This window comes from Herpailurus yagouaroundi, unplaced genomic scaffold, assembly GCF_014898765.1.
Source record: "Herpailurus yagouaroundi ecotype Mexico unplaced genomic scaffold, PumYag 186, whole genome shotgun sequence".
Lineage (NCBI taxonomy): Eukaryota > Metazoa > Chordata > Mammalia > Carnivora > Felidae > Herpailurus > Herpailurus yagouaroundi.
The window spans coordinates 40,254,183-40,279,681 of NW_024412417.1; the positions used below are offsets into that span (position 1 = coordinate 40,254,183).

General features: G+C 51.2%; 1 protein-coding gene across 1 annotated transcript in view; it reads left to right on the forward strand.

The window, feature by feature from the left end:
* The window catches only part of TG (thyroglobulin), a 244,730-nt gene extending 221,941 nt beyond the window's left edge, over positions 1-22,789 (forward strand). Inside the window, exons 44-48 of the mRNA XM_040494469.1 lie at positions 1,168-1,349; positions 2,779-2,886; positions 19,901-20,035; positions 21,475-21,665; positions 22,584-22,789. Coding sequence (XP_040350403.1) covers positions 1,168-1,349; positions 2,779-2,886; positions 19,901-20,035; positions 21,475-21,665; positions 22,584-22,669 — 702 coding nt within the window. The 3' untranslated portion in view covers positions 22,670-22,789. The remainder of the gene's footprint in view (positions 1-1,167; positions 1,350-2,778; positions 2,887-19,900; positions 20,036-21,474; positions 21,666-22,583) is intronic.
* Positions 22,790-25,499: the final 2,710 nt, after the last annotated feature.

Below are 25,499 nucleotides of genomic sequence, written 5' to 3' on the forward strand. Positions count from 1 at the left end.
TTGAACAGTTGTTCCACTACTTGGTCCAGCCTCTTCCGGGTGAGCCAGGCTGAGGTCCGCCCCCCAGGATGGGCTGAAAGAATGTCTCAGACAGAAAGGGTTGCTTCCCCATCATGCCCACACCTCAAATTCTAATCACAGGTCCTGTATGCTTGGAAATGTTTACAAAAACAATTTAAACATACCAGGGCGTCTCGATAAGCACAGTTCACTGTTGATATAAGAGCCTAGAAATATGTAAACACACAGCGTAGGATTGCGCAGGGGCCAAGGGGTCTCAAGAGCTGCATCTCTGACACCCTGCTGCCCCTTGACTTCAGAAATGAGGAAACTGAGTCCCGGGGAGCAGGGAGATGGTCCTCCCAGACGGCCCTGATGCAGAGAGCAGGACAGGGAAGGAAGGAAGGAAGGGGGGAGGGAAGAAGGGAAGGAGGATGGGGGCAGGAAAGAGAGAGGCAAAGATACTCGGACAAGCCTCCCCAGAGAGCTGCGTGCCTGCCTCGACCATTCCGAGAAAACTAGCCCCCACCCCATCCCTCTCAACCTGCTGTTTCCCCCCGTGGCACCAGAACCCTGATAAACTAGAATGATCTGCTTCTTTCCCGCCTCCGCCCACCAGGACGCCAGGCCCACGAGAACAGGGAGCTTCATCAGTGCGTCCACGGCTGTTCCCCAGGCCCGGCACGCAGCTGGGTCTGGAAGAAGAGGCTGTTGCTCTGCGTGAATGCGCAGAAAGCACTCCTCTGCTGACTGATCACGTGACCGGATGAGGCTCACGTTAGCTCTCCTAGCAGAACGGATCACGAGCTGGCTGACGGAGTAAAAGGATGGAGCCCAGGGTGACCCTTACCCGCTGGCCATAATGGCTCGCGTTTATGCGCACCCACTGGAGTACTTCACGCGTGTTCTCCGTTTTGGTTCATTGTGTCTGTTTCCAGGCCAGGAGAGGCGGGCACGGAGGGCCACGGCCGCCTGTTGGCGGTCACACAGCTAGAGCTGAGATTTGAACCCTGGCGGCCTGGCTCCAACGTGCCTGTGCTTCACACCATGGCCCAGAGAGAAATTTCTAGAACAAGCTTTGCAGAATACTGACTCCAGACTTTCAGAATCTGATAGGGCGTTTTCTTTCTTTTCTCTCTCTCTTTTTTTAAATTTTTTTTTCTTAAGCAATTTGAGGAAAGTCAAGGCCGGACCAGTAGCAAAACAGCCTTTTACCAGGCGCTGCAGAATTCGCTGGGCGGTGAGGACGCGGACGCCGGGGTCCGGGCGGCTGCAACATGGTACTATTCCCTAGAGCACTCCACTGATGACTATGCCTCCTTCTCCCGAGCCCTGGAGAACGCCACCCGGTAAGCCCGAGGGGACACGGGCTCCTGCCGTCACACTGGTGCCGGCCTCGGTGACGCTCAGGTCACGGATGAGCACTGGACTGTGCCGGGAAGGGACGGCCTGAAGGGTGTTGCTACCCCCTGGCCAGCTAGGTCTCCCCATCTGGGAGTCTGTGGTTTCCAATCTCAGAGTCACTAGCTCAGAATAAAACGTGGCCCCGCCCACTGGGAATCTGGGAACCAGAAAGGCTTTAATTTTCCCTCGAGCAGAGAGCTCAGTTTTCAACCCTGCAGCCAGCAGCTATTTCTGCAGGCCCAGCCCCAGACTGAACTCTAAGAGCTCAACAATGTCCAAGTTCTGGACCCTTGTTGGCTCCTAACCCCGTCAGGACTGGCTCTGATCTGGGTTATTGAGAGAGCTCAAGCAGGACTGGAGTTTAGAAACCCTCGCTTTCGCTCCGACTTTGCCTCTGATGGGCTTTGAAGACATCTGTGCCCTGGGGCAAGAGCTGAGGGGTGAGGCAGGGCTGGTAACCGAAGAGGGTTTCACCAAGGGAATCCAGCCCCCCGCCCCAGCTCAGGCCCTCATGGCCTCCCAGCCAGGCTCAGACAGTGGCCTCCCTGCCCGCCCTCGGCAGTGTCCCCTCCACCGGTGCGAGCTGTGACTCTTTCCCGTAGGCCTGATTCCTGGTCCTGCTCACTACCCCTCTTCTTCAGGAGATGAAGCGTGGCTGCCCCATGTGCCCTTCCACACCCCAGTGACCCCACCCCACCGTAGAGCTTTCCTATAAACACTCTGGCTGCCTCCAGACTCCACAAAGGAGTTCATCTCAACAGCCAGAAAAGAGGGGGAGACGAACCCTCTTCACTGAGGGACTTTCATGACTGTTACCAGCCTCAGTTGTCACATAGTCCCTGCAGGATGGGTCCCCTAGGCCCCATTTCTCAGCTGAGGATATGGCGGGTCAAGAAGATGCTGGGGCCGCTGGCTGGGATTCAGAGCCTGGTGGACCCAAGGCCGCCCGAGGTCTGTGGGGTTCTGACCAGGCCCGCCCCCTCTACAGCACGGTGCTTGAGTACCGGCCCACGCACGACCCCACCGTTGTAAGCTGGTGCTTCTGAAACATCTTTCCATCAGCCCCCAGAACGGGAGCAAACGTGAAGCTTGGGGAACCTAGAACAGCGTTCTCAACCTCCTGACGGTTGGCATTTTGAGCTGGATGATTCCTTGCTCTGGGGTCCGTCCCGGGCATTGTGGGATACTTAGCCGCCTTCCCGGCCCTTCCCCGCCGGATGCCAGTAAGAACCTTTTCATCTCCAGCTGTGACAACCACAACTGTCTCCCAAACATTGTCAAATGTCTCCTGGGCATTGGGGGTGTCTTCAGTTACGCTGGGTATATAGAGCTGCTACATATAACAAAGCTCCCTCCTCTGCCTCATTTGCCCAGGGACTACTTCATCACCTGTCCTGTGATCGACATGGCCAGGCACTGGGCCAGGAGAGCCCGAGGAAACGTCTTCATGTACCACGCTCCCAAAAGCTATGGCCACAGCAGGTAAGGTTCACCGGCCGGCACCCGCTCTGTGGCCGCGCAGGGAGTCTGGTAGGGCTCCAGGTCCATTGTGTGACCCACAGGGGAGACTAAGGTGCAAGTCGTGGCTCCGTGACATCAGCCATGTCGTTTAGCGTCTGAAAAATGAGTGTATTAGTAATGGCCACGTCCTCTCACAGTATTGTTGGAAGGGTGAACAAAATAACAGATATAAGAGGCCCTTTGGAGTTCCAACATTAGCTGTTGATGGGTTGACCTGGCTTGGGGGTGGAGGCTTTATCAACCCTACACACTTAGGCCTCTGAAACCTGAGCACTCACTTTCACTTAAGAAAATGGTTTCCTCCATTTTTTTGTGCACAACAAAAGGAAAGTCCTGTTTGCCTCTGATCTGTACGCCATTCCTACTCTCAAAATATACTTAATATATTTCAATGTACTTTATAATGAAAGTCTCAGGTGCAACAAAATAATCCCCATGGAAAAAGGAAATAATAAGCAAGTGAAAGAAAGCCCATGATAAGTGAAGGGGCAACCAGTGGGCACAGAATATAGCCCTGCCTGTTCCAGAAGCCGAGGACAAGATTTAAAAAGAAAGAACAGGGGCGCCTGCATGGCTCAGTCGGTTAAGTGTCTGCTTCTTGATCTTGGCTCAGGTCATGATCTCACGGTTCGGGAGATTGAGCCCCATGTTGGGCTCTGTGCTGGGCCAGCTGTCCAGGTTGAGCATTTGCAGATAGCAGAAGCTCATGGGGTCGGGTCTCCCAAAGATGCCAGAGTCGTTTTATTTTTGCTGAGAGTGGAAGCCAGGGCTGCCGTGTGGGGCGAGGACATCGATCGCCCACATCAGTGGTCTGTTTTGCAGGCAACAGGAAGATGGGGTGTAAGAAGGCCAACTTTAGAGCTGGGGCTCCTGCCCCACTACTCGTCAGCTGCAAGCTGGGCAGCATCCTTTGCCTTTCTGGTCCTCAGTGTCCTCATCTGCTAAATGAGGCTAATGGTTTCCCCTTACAGGGTTGGCATTCACAATATCTGGGATATAAATTATCTGGCCAAGTCAGGCCATGTATTCCTTGGCAATGACACCAAGGGAACTCTTAACAAACATACACAACTTCTCATTGTAATTGGCAACATCCTTCTAATGGGCTGAATGTGGCCACCGAGAGATGCCAGGTCCCAACCCCGGGGACCTGTAAATGTTGCTTCATAAGGAAAAAGGGGCTTTGCAGATGCGATTAAGTTAAAGACCTTGACCTGGGAAAATGATCCTGGATTATCCTGGTGGGTCCTAGCTGTGATCACAAATGTGACTACGAGAGAGGGGCTCGGGAAGGTACACAGAAGAGAGGGAGGCAGTGTGACCATGGAGGCAGAAATTGGAGTGAAGCACCCATAAGCTAAGAAACACCAGCCATGGGGCGCCTGGGTGGCGCAGTCGGTTGAGCGTCCGACTTCAGCCAGGTCACGATCTCGCGGTCCGTGAGTTCGAGCCCCACGTCGGGCTCTGGGCTGATGGCTCGGAGCCTGGAGCCTGTTTCCGATTCTGTGTCTCCCTCTCTCTCTGCCCCTCCCCCGTTCATGCTCTGTCTCTCTCTGTCCCAAAAATAAACGTTGAAAAAAAAAAATTAAAAAAAAAAAAAAAAAAAGAAACACCAGCCAAGAATCCATGAAACTCCACCAGATTCCAGGCAAGAATCCACAAGAGCTGCGGGAGCAAGAAATGGCTTCTCCCCAAGAGCCTCCAGGGGAAGCATGTTGACACCTTGATTTCGGCTTCATGAAACTGATTTGGGGCCTCTGGCCCCCAGAACTGTGAGACAGTGAACGTCTGTTGTTTTCAGCCACCATGTCTATGCTGGTTTTTTACAACAGCCGTAGGGAACCGATACCGTCCCCCAGACATTCTAGTTTCCCAAAGCACCCATTGTTTGCCTGGTTCCCCCATAAATTATTCAGTTTATATAACACTTCACAAAAGCATCCAGAATCCTAGTGAGGTTGGCAGGGTGGAAACGGCCATTGCTCTTCTACAGATGAAGAGTCTGAGGTTCAAGGAGTTTCATGTGATCTCCCCAAGGACCAGCAGCGGTTGGTTGTAGGGCATTGGCTTACCCATAACTTCTCTGACACCCTGAACTCTCTTTCCACTAAACCGTGCGGACTTTCAGTTTCTCTACTTAGAACTGTTTATGATTACAACCCCTATCTACTTCCTAGATTCCAGCAGCTGTCCCCACGTGGTAGGAAGGAAAGTAAATGGCAGGCTCCTCTGGTGAGGAGGCATTCGGAAGAAGGAACTATGACGAGAGAGATGGTTTGGGTGGGGATGAAAGTTCCCCTCGTCACCCAGCGCTCACTCATGGCCGGGGGTTGTTTGTAGAATAAGCCTTGATGTGTCTCCCAAATGCCAGGGATCTCGGGATTCGCACCCAGTACAGGAGTCTGGTTCTCTGCCATCCACCCTTTTAAGGCACAGATTACAAGAGAAGACATGATGCTCCCGCAGCAAGCCCATCAGAAGCCTTAAAAGTGTGCACACGCCGTTGGGCTCCGAAATTTACGGTGGCAAACCTCGAAAGGCATCTGCTCCGTGAGGGCAAGATCAGTCAAGACAAAAAGGATCCATGTGATTCGGGCCAGGGGTGATTCGACCCCACCCCTGTTAGTCTCCTACCAGCCATAGCCAAGGTAGCCCATTCCAGTAGCCTCAGGCATTTCTTGGCTTGTAGACGGCCATCTTCCCGCCATGTGTCTGTGTCCAAATTCCCCCTTTTTATAACACCAGTCATATTAGACGGAAGCCCGCCCTGTGTCCTCATTTTAACTCCGTTATCTCCATAAAGACCCTATTTTTAACGAAGGCCATATTCTGAGGTCCTAAGATTAGGGCTCCAACATATCTTTTTTTTTTTTAATTCTTTCTAATGTGTACTTATTTTTTAGAGAGACAGAGTGCGAGCGGGGGAGGGACAGACAGAGAGGGAGACACAGAATCCGAAGCAGGCTCCAGGCGCCGAGCTGCCAGCACAGAACCCGACATGGGGCTCTAACTCACAGACCGTGAGATTATGACCTGAGCTGAAGTCGGACGCTCAACCGACTCAGCCACCCAGGCGCCCCTAACGTATCTTTTGTAAGGGGCACAATTCAACCCAGAGCACCACTCTTCTCTCTAAAGTAACAGCCCTGCTCATGAGGCCCCCGGGTAGCAAGGGCCCAGAGCGGTCTGTTCCAGACCTGAGAACAACGCAGTCCTTGCAGGAGGGCTCCTTGAACAGACTCTGAATCACATGCCCCTCCGGGGATCCACGGACAGGGCTCCACTGTGCCGATCCAAAGACCCCCACCCCCCGCCCCAGTGAAAGGAGGCCATGCTCGTGAGCCAGACCCTCATGAAGCGCCTCCTGGGTCCTCACAGTCGCTCTGCCTCAGACCCCAGGGACCCTCCTGGCACAGAGTAGTGGGTGCTTAGGAAATCATGTTGGAGCTGATCCAACTACCTCATTTGACAGGTGGGGAATGAGTCCTTTCCACTCTGGTCTGTAGGCTCTTGGGGGCTCAGTTTCGTCATCTGCAAAATGGGAACAAGGAGGGGAGAGAGGTCAGGAGCACTTGACTCCACACTGGGCTCTGTGGAGCCCTGGCTTCAGGGCCCTGGAAGGAAGGGAAAAACATTCTCTATACCTTGTAGACTGAGCTGTGAGTAAAGCATCGAGTTTATGCAGTTTAGAGAGGCATGAAACCCACTGGGCTCAGTCACCCGTAAGTGACTTCCGCTCTCACATGCTACCATTTGGGAGGAAAGAGACACTCAGAGCCACTAAAACATTTCACAGAGAGAGCTATTGCAATGTGTACAGAGGCAGAAAGTGTCCTGGTGACATCAGGCTCTCTGGGCCACCTGACTTGGTTAGAAGCCCAACGCAAGTCACTTAACCTCCTTGGTGACTCAGTTTCTTCACCTGAGAAATGGGAATGATCATGGGACCTGCTTCGGAGGGTTACTGTGATCATTAATTTGCACGGAGAATGAGTCAGACAGTAAGTGCTGAGGGTGTTCTATTATTCACACCCATCAGAGAGTGTCCTTGACAACTGTCTGGGTCTGTGTGATCTCTCCCACCACGGTCACGGGATGGCTCATCGTAGATGCTTAAATCAATGAATGAATCACCGAAACTAGCCCATTTAATCATTGGCAAGTTTCTCCTTTTTGCCTGAAAAGACATCTCTCTCATTCTGCCCTGGAGCTGTCACACCCCTCATTTATTTCTGGCTCAAACCTACAGACTTAAAATATATGTGCTGCCGTGCATTTTCAGCCATCTGTCTTGTACCTCCATTTCTGTGAGCATATATTAGCTTTCCTGGCGTAGCGAGCACACAAAACGCAATAAATTACCACTTTCTTAAGACTCTCGCTAATTGATCGCAGCCTGGCATGGTTCTTTAACTGCCCCTGGATTATAGATGAGCTTTTCAGCCCTGAAATTGAGGGCCAAGCTCTGGGAGGAAGGTGTAGTAGATGAGGGAGGGGACAAAGAAACCAAAATGTATCTTGTGAGAAGAAGGTTCCATTTTAAGATTCAGACTGAAAGAATCACAGAATCCGGAAGATGATTTCATCTGTGTCCTTCATTTTATAGATAAAGAGACAAAAGCCCAAGGTAAGGAATTAGGTCCTAGCCCCAGGGCCAATCAGTAGCAACCTGGACCCAGACCCTGTCTCCTGCCCGCTCTCCAGTTTTGTTTTGTTTTGTTTTTTTCAATCGTACCCTTCAACTCAAAGCCTCTTGAGTATCTGCCATGGCTAAATCCACTTACTAGCTGTGTGGCTTTGAGCAAGTTGCTTAACCTCTCTGACCCTCTATGCATCTTCACCTATATACAGGGAAAGCAAAGTACCTGTCCCATAGCGTGGCTCAAAGGGTTTAGGGGAACAGTGCCTGGATCTGAGATGTGTGTGTGTGTGTGTGTGTGTGTGTGTGTGTGTGTGTGTGTAGTTATGTGGTTGTGTGTATGTGTGCATGTAACACCTGGAAGTTTTGATTTCCAAGGCTGTTAACATGAAGAGGAAACATACCAGCTCTGCTCACTGGGGAGATTCAAGGCCAGTCTCCTCTGTATCTGTAGCTGTCTGTTTCAGGAAGAGGGATTTTCAATGATGACTCTAATCCAGGGTGTCTCAACTTGGCACCATTGACATTTCAGGCCGGATAATTCCTTGTGGTGACAGGCTGTCCTGTACCTTGTATGGTATTTAGCATCCCCAGCCTCCCTCACTCAATATCAGAAGCACCTCCATGGTTGGGACAACCAAAAACGTCTCCAGACGTTGGCCAGGGTCCCCTGGGGGGGGGGGGGGCAAAATCACCCTCTGCCGAGAACCACTGTTGGACTCCACTAAAACGGGGGTTATTACTAACAGCACCTGAAGGGAAGAGTCAATCCCTTCCCCAGACTTGTCCTTGATCGACGCAGGACCCCTCTGCCCACAGACACTGCCCCACTGAAGCCCGTTGAGGCAGACCATCGGTGCACCATGGGAACAGAGCATGGCTGGTGTTTCTGTTACCAAGGTGACCCGAAAGGCTGACAAGCCTCTTTCCCATATTCACGCCAGCAGGGCCGTAGCCTGCCATCCCCCCAAGTTGGAGGTGCAAGATGATCCCTAGAAGGGCTTGCCCAGCTCTGTCTCTAGGTGCCACTTCCTGAACTCAGCGAGGACTCTTCCCTCCTGCCAGCCTCCTGTTCTGCCATCTTGTAGACCCTCAGCTGAAGTCCTTCTCTTGAACCAGCCCCTTCCAAAGGACACGCCGGTCCCAGTATCTTGTCAGGTGGAGCCCTCTCCGCATTCCTTGAAGCCCATAGCCAAAGGACTTCCAGACCCTGTGGCCAGCTCAGGTTTGGGGGACCCTCCCCCCAACCCATCTCTGGGGGCCAAGTCCCAGCAAGTGTGGAAGAGGGCACTGATTTATTCTCTGGTGTTGCCTGTCCTTAGACAGCTCTACCTAGGTAAGCCACTTACGGTGTGCCTCCGGGCAGGTGACAACCTCCCACAGCTTCCGCTTCCCCATTCGTGTGATGGAGCTCACAATAGCATTGACACAAGTATAGGAGTGTGTCAGGATTAAATAAGGCCGCGCATGCAGACTGCCCAGCTAACTCCCCGACATAAAGTTGGCACTTATTAAGTGACCTCCAACACTGTTTAATGGGTTGTGCTAGAAGAATCCACATTGCAGCTGAATAGGTCCCAGGCAAACAACCCCAGAGGAGGTGGTTTCCAGGCACCGGCCCCTGAAAGAGGAGGGGTGGCCACTTCAGAGAGCATATGGGGACCCTTCGTCATAAGATGCCTCCTAGTTCCCACGGAAATTCACCGTGGGGCTGTGTATGGGCTGCTGTGGTTGAGTTGGGTGCTGTGGTCTGGACCTTGTTTCATAGTCCTTAGTCCCAGAGCCCTGAGATATCATTCCCACATTTCAGTACCACAGAGGACATTTCAGAGACGCGAGTCCTGACTTCTCTCTGAATGGGGGTGGGGGAGGGCTCTCGGAATTGCACCCCGACCCAGGCTCCACGTAGGATGCCGGACAATTCTTTAATTTGGGAAGAAGCAGCTCGGTGGAATGGGAGAACGCATCCTTTGAAAGGAAATCAGCTGAGGTTTTAATTCCATCTCTCACGTTCATTAACGGCCTGCCTTCAAGCAAGTTTTTTTTTTTTCCTCAGTTTCCCCACCTATACAGTTACATCTCCTTCATAGTATGGAGATTCAAGTCGATGTGTGTTAAACATCTGGCATATTCTAGATGTTATGGTTATTTTTGCTTTGGGAACAATAAGTCTCTGAGAAGAAAAAAAAAAAAAATTCAAAATGACTTAAGAGGCAGCAATGTTCTTCCTTCATGAGATGTCCTGACCCTGGAAAACAAAGTAATAAATTCTGGACTCAAGACATTTTGTGCACCACGACATTTGCATTCTAGACATGTGTGTGTGCATTCCAGGGGCCTTTAACATTCCAGATTCAAAATATTATCTTTTTAATGGACTGTCTTGTTGAGTTTGTTGGAATTAGCGACCCAAAGAAAATATTAAGTGGCCGGATTCTTGAATGGGGTCCATGGGTCTGGCTACATCCTGGGGAATTGACAAGATTATTTACCAGTAAAGATGGAGGTAAGTCATTTTCTAAAACAGACTCCTCCAGCCTCGTGATCTGGAAGAGGGTGCATGCTGTGTGTCCTCTTTAGCACTGATTCAATAAATATTTACCTATTGCTTTCTATGCCCCAGATCCCCTTCTAGATCCTAGAGACGGAGAAACCGGCAAGACAGAGAGGGGCTATCCTCTTTATTAACACTACCGTCAGGCAATGGGACTGAGGGAGGTCTAAGGATGAGGTGCAAAGAGCAGACAACATGCACATAGTAAGCAGAGTAATTCAGAAAATGGCCCTGGGAAGGAGAAAGGGAAAAGGCTCGACAGTAAAATTAAAACTAGAATTACCCTATGACCCAGCAATAGCACGACTAGGAATTTATCCAGGATATAGGAGTGCTGATTGGTAGGGGCACCTGTACCCCAATGTTTATAGCAGCGCTATCAACAATATCCAAATTATGGAAAGAGCCTAGATGTCCGTCAACTGATTAATGGATAAAGAAGATGTGAGATATATATATACTGGAATACTACTCGGAGATGAAAAGGAATGAAATCTTGCCATTCGCAACAACATGGATGGAACTGGAGGGTATTATGCAAAGTGAAATAAGTCAGCGAAAGGCAGCGTGTTTTCACTCATATGTGGAATTTGAGAAACTTAACAGAAGATCATAGGGGAAGGTAAGGAAAAGTAAGTTACAGAGAGGGAGACAAACCATAAGAGACTCTTAAATACAGAGAACAAACTGCAGGTTGATGGGGGTGAGGGGTGGGGGGGGCCAGGGAAAATAGGTAATGGGCATTGAGGAGGGCAATGAACACTGGGTGTTTGTTGGGATGAACACTGGGCGTTGTACGTAAGTAATGAATTACGGGAGTCTACTCCTGAAGCCAAGACCACACTGTATATAGCTAACTTGACAATAAACTATTAAAAAAAAAGAGAGAGAAGGAAACCAGGGAGCTGGAGTCTATTGAGGAGAAGGAGGGTGGTTGGAGATGTGGGAGACAGGGTCTTGTAGTTCACATAGGCGTTCATATGCCATGATAGGCAAAGAGGTGGTATTTTATCTGAGTGTTGGAAAGGCATTGGGGATTTTTTTAAATGTTTATTTGTTTATTTTAAGGGAGAGAGAGTGCACTCAAGCAGGGGAGGGGCAGAGAGAGAGGGAGAGAGAATCCCAAGCATGCCCCACGCTGTCTGTGCAGAGTCCCATGTAGGGCTCGAACTCACGAACCGTGTGAGATCATGACCTGAGCCGCAGTCGGGAGTCAGAGACTCAACCAACTGAGCCACTCGGGTGCCCCTAGCTCACTAGAAACCAGGTGTGTTTCTTTTAATAGAATTGAAACCATGTTATCCAGTGGGATGATCAGTTGGTTAATCAGAGAAGTCCATTAAGACGGGAACTCATGAGAAATGAATCGGGTAGGTGTAGACCTTAAACATTTTATCGTCTCTGTGCACACAAACGTGTGAGCATCCGCCATTCCCTCTGTGCAGGGTCGGAGGCTTGAGTCGGAAAACGCTCCTTTTGAAAGTCTTACAAAACCACAAACATAACGCGTGGCCTATGATTTCCAGCTTTGGTTTCTTGAAAGGGGGGGTCTCCGCGTGATATTTAATTAATTTAATTAAGTTCTGTAATTACCACGACAAATACAACTGGCACGCACAGGTTTGAGACAAACACAGTTAGTTGACTCTTGGGAAACACATAACTTCCTGGGGAGGATGGATGCACCGGGCCAGGAAGATGCAGTCTTTTCTGAGCAGTAGTTGTTATGTTTTGTGCAGGGAATAAAATGACCAGGTTCCCGGGCGCCTGGCTGGCTCTGCCAGTGGAGCACGGGACTCTTGAGCTCAAGGTTGCGAGTTTGAGACCCATGCTGGGTGTAGAGTTTACTTTAAAAAAATATCAAATGTCTAGGGGAAGACACCAGATTCACTGAAAGCTTTGCTTGTAGCACAAGCAAAACAGCGTATCTTTGCTGGGCTTTCCGGTCTATGGAAGTGTTGCAGGTATTTCACTGGGGGCCGAAGGTGGGATTGTATTATTTAAAGTAAATCGGGGAGCTCATTTTTAAAGGATTGCCTAGTGAAACTTTTGGTAAAACAAAAGCCATTTGCAAAGCCTGTCGTTGCCTCTCGGCAACTCGTAGGCGGAATAATAATTCATAGGCAGAATCTGAACCTTTGCGTATTAGATTGGCCCAAAGAGAAGTGCGCTTATAGGCTTCTATTTGTAAGGTCGTTAACAATGTGTCAACGTGTCAACCCCTCCAAAAAAAAAAAAAAAAAAAAAGCCTGGGAAACAGAAGGATTCCATTCCTCCTTGTTCCTGAATTTTCCGTCGGAGGAAGTTATTTAGAGATGCCAGCTAGAGATAAGAAAGGGAGTATATTTTACGGGGATGAGGTCAACAAACTTCCTCCTGCCGACAGAACAACAGGGGTAAAAATCTCTGGAACAACGGGCTCTCAGATCCGTTGATCAGATGGACTGGAGCAGGGAGCCTGTCCACAGCACAAGCCTCTTAACCCATGGTCGGTACAAGAGCCACCTTTGCGATGCAGATCCGTGGCTTGTTCGTGGTAGGAAAGATCCTCCCTACTCGCTCTCTATAGCTTGAGGGGAGCCCAGCTCAGATCTTTCCCTTGGAGGACACCACCTCCTCGGTCATTATGCTCCCTGATCAGCCCCAAAAGGCCATGGATGATGACTCCCCTGCACCGGAAACAGAGCTCAAGTCAGGAGCTTGTGCGATGACTCATCTCTGAACTGTGGCTTTTGGCTGGCCAGACTGCAGGCCTGGAGTCCACACCAGCAAGACTGAAGATGTCAGGATGGTTGAATGGGAAGCCTGGGCAACATGGTATAAAAAGCACCAACCCTCTGCCCTTCCTGGATGAATGCAGCAACCCCGTGGTTTCTCAGTTCCGGTCTCCCCGCTCCCATACCATTTCAGGAATGCTTCTGGAAGAGACACAGCTTGCAGCTTGCTTGCTTAGAAGCCACTGATGTCCCCCAACCCCTTGAAGGTGTGGCCCTCGATTCCTCTGGCCTTGGTTCTCACCCCTTTCACAGAACCGGAGCCTGCAGGACCTTAGTGAGTGAGTTTAGTGGTTCCCAGGCTTTTGGTTTTCCCGGACCAGGAAAAATCCCCATTTCGCTCTTCAGCATGAGGCACTTCTCGGTACAATCGACGAGACCCAAAGCTCTGGGGACTCTGCTGCCTGCTGCAGACCCCAGTCTGCCCCCACTCCCTCTGTGCCCGACCCCCGTCCCTGTCTGTTCCCACAGAAGCCACCCCATGACTTCCCACGCTCTGAGTCTCTGCTCCAAAGGCCCTTCCCGGCCGAGCCCACTCGCTAAACCCCTACTCCCTGACTTTCCACAAACTCCTCTCCTGAGACAGTGGGGTTGCTTCTCTCTCCCTTCTTGTGAGGCTTTGTAAACACTTTCCTCATTTGATATCTATCTGTCATACCCACAACACCTCTGAAAAATGGCGACTTGTCTGCGTTTCCTCTTTAGCTGTGAGCTCTGTGCCCCACAGAGGCTGATCCCCAGCCCCTGTTCAGGGCACCCCCCGCAGCAGGCATTCGGCAAACGTGACTCGAGGACAGTCTTGTGCTGACGTCCTGTGTTTTGCCATCATCCCCACTGAACTGTTTTCACACCCTGTGACTGAAACATAACGCTCGTAGTCGTCCCCGGGACATGTGGCCCGTCAGTTCCTCCCACACTCTGGCTAAACATAGCACCACGGACGTCAGTGACGGTACCTTTTCCTTGGACGGCAATTTGGAACTTTTGGAGGGATCTCCATCCTCTACAGTCTCTGAGCATCCAGAGGAAGGCTGAACAGAGATGATCAGACCCATTTTACAGATAGGAAGACCGAGGCTCAGAGGGTCAGCAGGGGAAGCGGGGTTTGAGCCCAGCTCACCGGGCTCGGGGCCAGGATCTCTCCAAGTCCCCATGCCCACATGTGACAGTGAAAAGATCCAGACCTGGCTTGAGCCTGGGACGAGTAACTCTCAGGTGAGGGGAAGTCTGTCCAGAGGGTTATAACCAAAGACACCAAATGACAGCTAAAAGTTTGGGGCGCCTGGGTGGCTCAGTCGGTTAAGCGGCCGACTTCGGCTCAGGTCATGATCTCGCGGTCCGTGAGTTCAAGCCCCGCGTCGGGCTCTGTGCTGACAGCTCGGAGCCTGGAGCCTGCTCCGGATTCTGTCTCCCTCCCTCTCTCTCTCTCTCTCTGCCCCTCCCCTGCTCACGCTCCGTCTCTGTCTCAAAAATAAATAAACATAAATAAATAAACATAAATAAATAAATAAATAAATAAATAAATAAATAAATAAATAAAATAAAGGAACGCCAGGCAGGACCACTTGCCTGCACAACCAAACCCCAGGTTTGGGTGTATGATTTCTCAGTGATCACACCCAGCACAGAGCAGAGAAGCCCAATAAGTATGTGCGAATGGTCAGCCCATGGCACCATGGCCACTCAGCTAACCAGCTCCTCCTTTTACCTTGTCAGTCCCTGGAGTGTTCTTCCGCGTCTCCCTCTGCTGACGCAGAATCCAAATCCTGTCTTCTCCCTCCAGAGAGTCCTGGGGCTCTCAGCCGGGGCCCAGAGTCCTCTGATCCTCAGTGCCCTCTTCCGTGGCTCCCACTGTCTGACCTTCCTCCAGATGTCTGCCTTAAACTGCTCGAAATAACTCCAGCATCCTGATAACGATCGGCTCCGCTAAGGAAAAAACAAAGCAGAAGTCCTCAGCCACAACAGCCTCTCAAACTAAACAGAGCAGATGGGCTGGAAGACCAGGCCTTTTCCCAAAAGCAGTGCTCCGTGACCTGCTGGGGTCGCCTACAGTGGCAGGCTGGAGGTGACCCACACCTGTTCCCAACAGCCGTCTTTCCCCAACCCCGAGCTCCAGGACGTCAACTTGGTGGTCTGAGGTTCTCTATGGCAGCGTTGCTGACAGTATGGAAATCGGCAAAAGGCAATCATTAAACCTTAGCCAGCACACCACTGGCACTGATCTTGAGAAGGTGAGGAAGGCGACGGAGCCCCTCCCAAGGAAGCGTCGATATACAGCGTCACACCGTTTCACATATAATTTTGGGGAACTCACGGCCCCCCGGGACCCTACAATGGAACTCTCAGGTTAAAGGCCCCATGCGTAAGTGTTCAGGTGTTTCTCAAAGCTAGAGAGGAAAAGGGAATGAGTAGATGAGCCAGAGACTGAGCAAGAGATTTGAAATCTTTTTAATTAACTAATTAATTAATTTTGAAAGAGAGAGAGAGCATGAGCAGGGGAGGGACAGAGAGAGAGGGAGAGAGATAATCTTAAGCAGGCTCCGCACCATCAACACAGAGCCCGACTCATGAACTGTGAGGTTCAAGACCTGAGCCGAAACCAAGAGTCAGACGTTTAGCCGACTGAGCCACCTAGGCGCCCCGAGAGATTTGAAATATTTTATTGCCACACCTCACTTGATGTTTGGAAGCATGACTGTGTCACCATTTTACAGAGGAGGACACTGAGGCCCAGAAAGTTTATGCATTCTGTCCAAGACTTCACGGATCCTAGCTGATTGAGCTGGGATTTGAACTCTGCTCTCGACGCTATTGGGAACGAAGCTTTGCTTGGAAGAAATGAATAGCAGACAAGGCCGCTGTGGTAGGCAGAACCCTCAACATGGCCCCTCTACATGACCACGCCCTAGTCCCCACAACCTGTGACTCTGTTACCTTCCATGGCAAAGGGACTTGGCAGATGTGGTTAAGATTCTTGAGACAGGGGGATTATTCGGGGTTATCCCGGTGGGCCCCATGTAAGGACATGAGTCCTTCAGAGCGTGAGTGGGAGGGAGAGGACCATGTCAGAGCAGGCTGGCTCTGATGGTAGAGGAAGGAGGCCATCAGCAGTGGCCTCCAGAGCTCCGAGTGGCCTTCAGTTGACAGAGAGGCAGAAAATGGGAACTGTGTCCTCCACCTCAAGAAGCCCAGTTCTGTCACAGCCAGTGAGCAGGAGGCAGATTTCTCCCTCGGAGCCTCCAGGGGGAACAAAGCCAGCTGACGCCTTGATTTTAGCCCAGTGAGACCCGTGCCGGAACTTTGAACTCTGGAAACGATGAGAGAGTATGTTTGTGTTGTTTTAAGCCACTGAGTTTGTGGTCATTTCTCAGGGAAGCCACGGAAAGTTCATCGGGTCACTTCTCTGAAGGACCTCTCAGAAACAGGCCGCGTCCCTCCCACACTGTAGGGGAAGGGGCAGGCCCTGGTGTGGCAGCGGAAGGGAGAGGGCGTCGCCTACTAATGCCAAGCTACCCTGGTTCCTCTGCAGCCCACACAGGAGCGAGTAGCCCCTGGGGTGTGTAACGAGGCCAGTGCTCAGCTGGCTTTGGAATCACAAACCCGGCGTAGGTCTGGCATCGCCACTTCCCAGTGTGGGGCCCTGGTGAGAAAATGGCCTCTCAGAGCCTAAGTTTCTTCCAATGTAAACACTCTGAAAATTACTCCAAGAACATCTACTCTCAGGGCCCTCGAGATAACTGGGGGTGAAGGGAACCCATCAGGTACCAAGAGTGGCTATGGGAGAGATGATTTTTATTGCCGTCAATTCTATCTTCCTGGCTTTTTTTTTTTTTCTTCGTGTTCCTTTTTCCCTCTGAATCTTACAACATCACTGAGAAGCTAGGTCATTAGTACTTTTCAGTGACCCTCAGCCCCTGCACACAAGTAGATGGAGAACTGGATTTAGGGTCTGGGGGATTCAGCTCCGGATCCTGGTGCTCCCATGTCTGAGGCATGTGCTGGCATCCTGGGTCATCTCCTGGGAAATGTACGGATGATAACATTTATGTCCTTGGCGGGTCCCAAGCGTTGGATGGTCAGAAGCCCACTCTGGTACCTGGCACAACTTCGTGCTCAGGAAATGGCAACTGGAAACAGGCACTGAGTTGAGCTGGCTGTAAACAGGTGACCTCGGCCACCGCAGACTCTGGGCTTTTGTGTGCACTTGACCAAGTGCAGTACACAAATACTTCTGGGCATTGGACGAGGGACTTAGCCTTTTGGGTGCCAGGATGTATAAATATTCATGCCGCTACCCCCTTCCTGCCCCCCTGCTTGGGAATAAGATGAAAACCGTCCCTAAGTGGGTGTGGGGTGCCTAACACTGTTCGCAGAGAGACACTGCACTCTGTGGTTGAAGTTCCCCTCCTAACCGCGTGCCGTTAGCCCTGTTGGTCTCGCAGGTCTCCCGTCTCTTCTGTGGCCCCTTCCAGTGTGGAGCCTAGTGCTGACACACAACAACCAAGATCATAATACTACCCAGCTCTTGTCAAAGCACTTGGAACTGGCTCACACGTGGCTGGTTCGGTCTGGTGTTCCATGATAAGCAAACTAAAACCCAAGTTGAGTGACTCATCCAGGGTTACTCGGGCAGTAAGTGACAGAGCTGACTCAGCAGAGTGACTCAGCGCCATGTCGTTCCCTCCATGCTCTGTTGACAGCCATGTGTGTGCTTGGCGATCGTGCTTATGGTCCCAGGAAGGATTCCAGCCCTTGAGACCCCTCGAGGTCCCCAGGTGAGGCTAGGTGCCTGGGCGTCAGGCCCAGCCCTGTCCCTGTTGGTCACCCTAGTTCTTGGCCTGTGCAAGGGAGGGACTACAGGGAAAGTGCTTTGTTGGCCTGAAGTGTTCCCTTTTACACCCTTGAACTTGAGGGTCCTGCTTCCCAGTCTCAGGAATAACCACCACGAATCCCTCTGATTCATGGCCAGAGCCGTGCTGTCCACGAAACATCGTGCCTGCCCTCAGAGTGATTTAACCTCCACCCAAACCACCTGCATCTGGGAGCCAGCTAGCCCGAGCCCTTTCCCAGCACATGCGTCCAGTGGGCGTCTTCCTGTCATACCAGCACAGATGAGAACCACTGGTGACGCTCTGTGCCCATGGCCAGAAACTCTGCTATTAGCTTGCCAATGGTGATTACACAGGAAGTGGAAGGGTGGATACCTTTCAAGTCCTTGCTACATGTGCCATCTTATTCCAGTCTTTATAATGACCCCACAAAGCCGGTATTTATGCACCTGCTCCAAAGCATGGAATCAGGGAGGCCATGTGACTTGCCAGAGGTCACTGGCTTGGAGTGGGGAGGACTCAGACCCGGGGTGGTGCCTCTGGGCTGCATGCCCCCCATCAGCTCATGCCCCTGGCAGTGCTCTTGAGCTGACTCCGCTCTTCAATTCACTGCGTGTCTCTGGGTAAGTCAGGAAACATCTCTGGACTTCATTTCCTTCATCTGTAGAATTAGAATTGGCTCTTGTGATAATCTGTGGCCGACTACAAGGTTAGAGAGTACAGTCTCCACACAAGACCATGCTTACCTCTGACACTAAGTGCAAATTCAAGGGCCTCCCCAAACCACCCTCAGGCTTGATTATTCTCTAGAAAGACTCACAGACCTCACTGAAAACTGCTAGAATCATGGTTACATCATACAGGGAAAGAAGTGAATTCAGACCAGACAAAGGAAGAGCCCAGGAGCGTTCCAATGCAGAGCCCCCACAGTCCTGTATTTGTGGAGTCAGGAAGGGTCACTCTCCTGATGTGTGACAATGCCCACAAGGTAGCACCAACCAGAGAGGCTCACCCAAACTTGGTGTTCAGAGGTTTTATTAGAGCCCAGTTACATAGGCATGATTGATTGATTGATTGATTGATTGACTGCCTATGGTTGATCTCAGGCTCCACTGATACCATGTGGCCTATATCCCCCACCCTAAGTCACATGGTCTTTTGGCATGACCTGTCTCCACCCTAAGACTGTCAAGTGTGACCACGTTTATGGAAAATCCAGTGCAATCAGCCTCTGCCCTAAAGAGAGGTATGATCACAGGGCACAAAGGCCAGACTTCTCTTTGGGGAAAGTCAAGTTCTTTACTACACAGTTGTGAAGTCCCTTCTAGCTTTTTCACCGTGACACTCTCCCAGGGTTCACCCCCATGGCCCCGAGTACCCCTGAGCTGGTCTCCCCAAGGCCAGCCCCAGCCCAGTCCACTCAAACGTCTCATCTGGCCTCTAAATCCTTATTCTCTCCTGCATGCTGCTTATTAGATGTTCAATTCAGTCATAGTATATATTTATTGACCAGCCAGCAATGGTGTGTCAGGCACTGGTCTAGGCTATATGGATGAACGTCATCCTTGAAAAGGTGTGCAAGTATAAGTCGTATGAACAAGGGCTAACACAAAGAAGGGACTCAAATTACAGACTATTTTTTAATATTTATTTTTGGGAGAGAGAGCGACACAGCATGAGTGGGGGAGGGGCAGGGAGAGAGGGAGACACAGAATCCAAAGCAGACTCCAGGCTCTGAACTGTCAGCATAGAGCCCGATGTGGGGCTCGAACCCACAAACCGTGAGATCATGACCTGAGCCGAAGTCGGCTGCTTAACCGACTGAGCCACCCAGGTGCTCCTACAGGCTATTTTGAACAAACGAATGTTCCATTGACATTGCAAACGTCATGGTTGGAATACGGTCCAAAGAGTATTCTCTTGGAAAGCTGCTCATGGGCATTGTTTCCAGAGAGGTGATCGCTCAGCTTTGGGTCCACTTCAGCCAACAGATGTGGGCCGCCATTGGACTAAAGGCCAAACCAAATCTTAACTAAACAAACCAAGCACGGAATCCTACACGTAAACAAAGAAAAGTCTTCATTTGGGGAGGAATGTTGGTTTTCGGGTTGTTTGGCTTTTCCAGAAGTTTACGATTCCTTTAACTGTTGCTTCTTCTTATTTCCGTGTGTTTTCTCAGCCTGGAGTTGCTGGCAGATGTTCAGTATGCCTTCGGCCTTCCCTTCCACCCTATCTACGAGGGGCAGTTTACTCTGGAGGAGAAAAGCCTTTCGCTGAAAATCATGCAATTCTTGTCCAACTTCATCCGATCTGGGTGAGTGGGCGACATGTGCCTGCTTCTGCCATCACGCCTCCCTCCCTCCCTTTGAACACTTTGCATTAGTGGACTGCCTCTACCCCACCCCCCAGCCTTTGTGGTCACCTGCCACTGGGCTCCCTGTCTCAGTCCCCCTCTTCTAGCCAAAGCTACCTCTGTGTAGATTAACCTCGGTGAAGGGACGCTCCAGTCACGCGCTCCCTTATTCAGCCGTGTGTGATGCCTCGAGATCAGGGTTCCCGGAGCTCAGTGCTATGGACGCTGGGGCAGGATAAGTCTTCGTGGTGAGGGTGTCCTGTGCATTGCTGGCTAGTCAGCACCTTCTCTGGTCTCCCACCGCGAGAGGACGGTAACCCCTCCCCCCAGGCATGAGAACAAAATAGCTCAGTGCCAAATGTCTCCTGGAATACATAGTCACCCCCAGTTGAGAAGCACTGTCTTAGATTCTCAAATTCAGTTAAAATATTCAAGACCCTTCCTTATCGACCCTCGCATCCCCGCACCCCTCTGTTCTAGCCCAAGTACCGTGCCCACTGTCCCCACTTCCAAAACTGGTTCCCCCCCCCACACCTTTGTGTCCTGGCCAGACATGCTCTGGCCACCCAGCATGGTACTCAGGCCCCTGGGAAGGGAAAGGGGGAAAAAGTCAGGTTTCATCCGTAAACCGCGCGCAGTCTGAACCCTAAAGCCCGACCGAATTAAAAGGGCAAAGTTGAACTTTGTATAGTTTGTTGTAGGAGTTGAGCGGAAAGACAGTTCTTTCAATTCAGATTTAGAAAATGTATGGCTGGAGACCTGACAGTGGAGTGGGGCCTGGAAGACTCGCAGGATGTTCAGACACAGGATGCCAGCCCAAAGAAGGCACCCTCAGGTCGAAGGGATGAGAAACACCTTGTTTGGGGAATGTCAGGAGGTCAGACCTGGTGGCAGGTGTGGGAAGGTGCCTGAGTGTAAGAGGATATGACATCCCCTTCGTAGGGAAGGTGGCTCACAAGTGGCAGACAACTTTGCCTGGCTGGCCCCCCCCCCCCCCGCCCAGGCCTTGGACAAAGGGCCCCTAGAGATTGGTTGTGGTGTCCAGATACAAGGACGCCAGGATCCAAGGGGACACGGTGACCAAGTGAGCATTCAGAAAGACAGGAGGGTAACGTGAGGTCCTGAGTAATGTTGCTGGGTCATGAACTCGCACCTTTCCTTTTCCAGAAATGGCCCGAGATGGGTGAGGTGAGTCAGGGGCCTTTCTGCCTTTAATCATTTGGAATGCGGCGGGAGAGCACAGCGCTAAACATCAGATCGGGCCGATTCAGACTCTGCCTTGACACCTAAAGATGTGTGGTCTGGTCCTTAGACACTGAGTGCAACTGGAAAGTGATCCCAAGTGACAAAAGGAATGACACGTTTCCCTCGTGGATGTTCCTTTCTTGTCATTTTCCCAGAAATCCCAACTACCCACATGAGTTCTCAAGGAAAGCCCCTGAATTTGCCACCCCCTGGCCTGACTTTGTCCCACGTGCCGGCGGGGAGACCTACAAGGAGTTCAGTGACCTGCTTCCCAATCGACAGGGCCTGAAAAGCACTGACTGCTCCTTCTGGTCCAAGTACATCCAGTCTCTGAAGGCCACGGCAGGTGGGGAGGCTGGAGCGGGCAGGGGGCTGGGCAGAGGGCAGATGGGGGCTGGGCAGAGGGCGGACGGGTTGTTAAGCCCCTGCATTTACTGAGCTCGCTGGGTGGCAGACGTGGGTGGAGCTCTCTGGGGCCAGTGAATCATAGGGTGCCATCGGCTCAGCATTTTTTCATGAAGAGCTCACAGTACTGGGGGTTCTTCTGTTCTGATGGGGACAAGAAGGGAAAGTTAGAGATACAGAGAGAGAGAGAGAGAGAGAGAGAGAGAGAGAGAGACAGGGCGAGGACACCCGGGGCCTGGGTGTGGGATTTCTAGCCAGGGGAGAAGTGGGCATTACCACTTCTTCCTGCTAAAGAGAACTTCCTGTTGAGCAGGCATTAAGGAGAGAAAATGAATCATAACGAGGGCCCTGGGAATACAGAAATAAGTGCAATGCCTTTAAGAAGCTTCCGGGAGAGTGGGGGAGTGAGTGATGTAATCCAGCAAATGGCCCCTTGGCTTTCCCAGCACCACGATGGAGGTGTGCACCCAAGCCAGTGGGAGCCTAGTGGAGGGAGGGTCTGGGAAGGCTTCCTGGGGAGGTGATGGTGGGGCTGAAGGTTTTTAGAACGGCAGGATTTCTTCATGTGGCAAGAGATGGGAGTGGAACATTCAGCAGGGAAGGGACCTTGCCCAACATGCTTTAGACGGCTAACACTATAATAGCCTCCAAGGCCAAGTGGCTCTCTGTTGAACCTAAGTCCCATTGTACCCTTAGCATGACCGATGGTGGCGAATCTGATGTCCGTCCCCTGGAAATGCTCCGCTGTTGAGCAATCATTGGGAAGGCCCGTCAGAGGCTGGGCTCTCTTAGGGCCAAGGGGGAAGACATGGGGGGAAGACCTGATTGGACTGGACCAACCTTGCCTCTCCTGTTTCAGACGAAGCCAAGCAGGGTCCATCAGCAGAGAGTGACGCGGAGGACCCGCCGACAGGAGAGCCAGGCTCCAAGAGCTACAGCAAGTAGCTGTAGCTGCTAAGACGCCCCTGCCCAGTCTGCCAACCCCACCTCAGGCTGCCACCAAGGGCATCTTATTCTCTAAAATAGCCACTAACTTTCAATAAAATGTCTACATGCAGTGACGCATGGGTGACTCGGATGTGTTTCTTTAAGACAATCCTTGGGGGACGACAAACCACATGATCTTCCTGAGGCTTGAATCCCAGGCTGCCACTTCCTTCCAGCCAATATTTGTGGAACATTCTCTCTCCCCCAGGCCCCGTGCTGATTTGCCAGGGAGGCAGGGATCCTGCCCTCTGGATGGAGAAAAGGACAGGTAAACAGGTGTTGAGAGTAACACAAGAAAGGAGATTGCATCGAGGGTGGGCTCCAGAGTCATACAGTCCCACCCGCACGTTAGAATTCTCTTGTGAAGGTTCCAGAATGGAGACGGAAGACCAGCTGGGCTGGTGTAATATCCTAAGCAAGAGACAACGAGGTCTGAATTAAGGCCGTGAGGGGCACCTGGGTGGCGCAGTCGGTTAAGCGTCCGACTTCAGCCAGGTCACGATCTCGCGGTCCGTGAGTTCGAGCCCCGCGTCAGACTCTGGGCTGATGGCTCAGAGCCCGGAGCCTGTTTCCGATTCTGTGTCTCCCTCTCTCTCTGCCCTTCCCCCGTTCATGCTCTGTCTCTCTCTGTCACAAAAATAAATAAACCTTGAATTAAGGCCGTGAGGGTAGAAATGGGGGAAGACAGAGATCTGAGAACCCTTTTAGGAAGCAGAATTGATAGGACTTGACTGAATGTGAGCAGGGTTAGAGGAAAGGAGATGAATTATTACCCCAATTATGGTTGCTTTGGGTTCCCAGATAAGCAACAGATTTTATCACTTACCCCCCTAAAGGACACACTTATGAAGGCAAATCTGTTTAAATCTGTCTTCTCTCTCAATCACACACACACACACACACACACACACACACACACTCCAGAGAGACAGAGACAGGGAGACAAAGCAAGAGAGAGAGAATTAACCCAAAGTAAAAGCAAATGGAGCTGGTTAGCAGTCTCTGTCATTTATGTGGTACGTCCTATGTTTATGTACATCCATCTCATTGGGGCATAGACCAGACACACTATTGATTCATATGTTGGGACCATCACCCCCATTTTGCAGATGTAGAAGGGGAGTCTCAGGAAGGGTTGTGGTGTGCCTAATTTCATACAGGGGAGAAGGTGGACAATCAGAGTTCAACTCAGGTCTTCCGGTTTCTCTATTTCCTTGCACTCTCTAGACTTCAGATACGTTTACAGTGACATTGTGTGTTGTGCAAAACCCTCCTGAAAGCACTGAGGACCTCAGGTAACCTCTAAGCTGCTTAGAGGATCGATCAGTTAGGGTAGTTCAGTGCCAGAACCGAACACCCAACGGAAGTGCCTTAACCAAAGGATACTGCGGGAGGGGGGTAGTCCTAGCATTGGTCAAGGTCCCAGACTCTTTCCAGCTCTCCTCTCTGCTGTCTTCAGCACATGGATGACGTCTCACTTCACTGCCGCAGTATGGCTGCCACAGTTCCAGACATCACATTTGCTCTTGACGGCATCCGTGCTGGAAGAAAGCAAGGCATGGTATAAAGGGCCTTCCCTTCAGGTGTCTTTTTCCTTTCTTGGAAAAATTTCTTCCCCAGAAATTCCCAGCAAAATTCCCTTTACGTCTCCTTGGCCATCATGGAGTTGTGTCCCCACTTGTAGACCAATCACTGACAATAGGGAATGGGCTTACCATGACCTGATGAGACAAACACGACTTATTCCCTAGAGTAGGAGATACCGCTGTGTCAACAAAGCTGGAGTGCAGTTGGCAGAGATGAATGGCGAGATACTTACTGGGTAGAAGCCTGGGAGTTTCCTCAGCCACCAACACCTTAGTGGGGGCTTCGAAATAAGATAGACCTGGGCATGGTCCCATGCTCTGCCAGGTGTTCACAGTAGCAGAATGACTTGGAATAATTCCTTTAGCCCAGTGGTTCCCAGCCTTGGCCATTGGCTAGAATCATCTGACGCCTTTTACAAAATCCCAATCCCAATCCCACATCCCAGATCAGTTAGATCAGAACCCTGGAAGAGGAAGTGGGTGGGGGCAAGGCATCAGGGAATTCCAAGGCATGGTCAAGAATGGACTCTACTCTGGGGCGCCTGGGTGGCTTAGCCAGTTGAGCGTCGGACTGCGGCTCGGGTCATAATCTCACAGCTCATGAGTTCGAGCCCCGCATCGGGCTCTGTGCTGACAGCTCGGAGCCTGGAGCCTGCTTCTGCTTCTGTGTCTCCCTCTCTCTCCGCCCCTAACCCACTCGCATTCTGGCTCTCTCTCAAAAATAAATATTCAAAAAAAATTAAAAAAAAAAAAAAAAGAATGAACCCTACTCTTAAAGTCGGCCCTCGACCCAAGGGCTTGGAATAAAAATTTAAAAAGAATGGACCCTACTCTTAACTTCTCTGACCTTTATTTTCCTTACCTGTAGAATGGATTCCATGAAGTTTACGGGATGAGCAATGCTTAGCGAGGTGCATGGTGGAAGCACTTTTATTTCTGCCTATTACTCCCCACTTGTGGGAGGCAGAATAATGTGCCTCCCCAATTCGTAGACCCCGTGGAGGTCTAAGGCTACACAACAAGAAGGCATTAGGTCAGAGTTAGAGTTAAGATTGCCGATCAGCTGACCTTAAGATGGGGCGAGTGATTACCCAGGTGAGCCCAATGTGACAACAATGTACTAACAATTGCACGGGGGGGGGGTCCTCAAAAGTAGGGGAGGGAGGCAAGAGATGGGAGGTGAGAGACAGCAGCGTGAGATG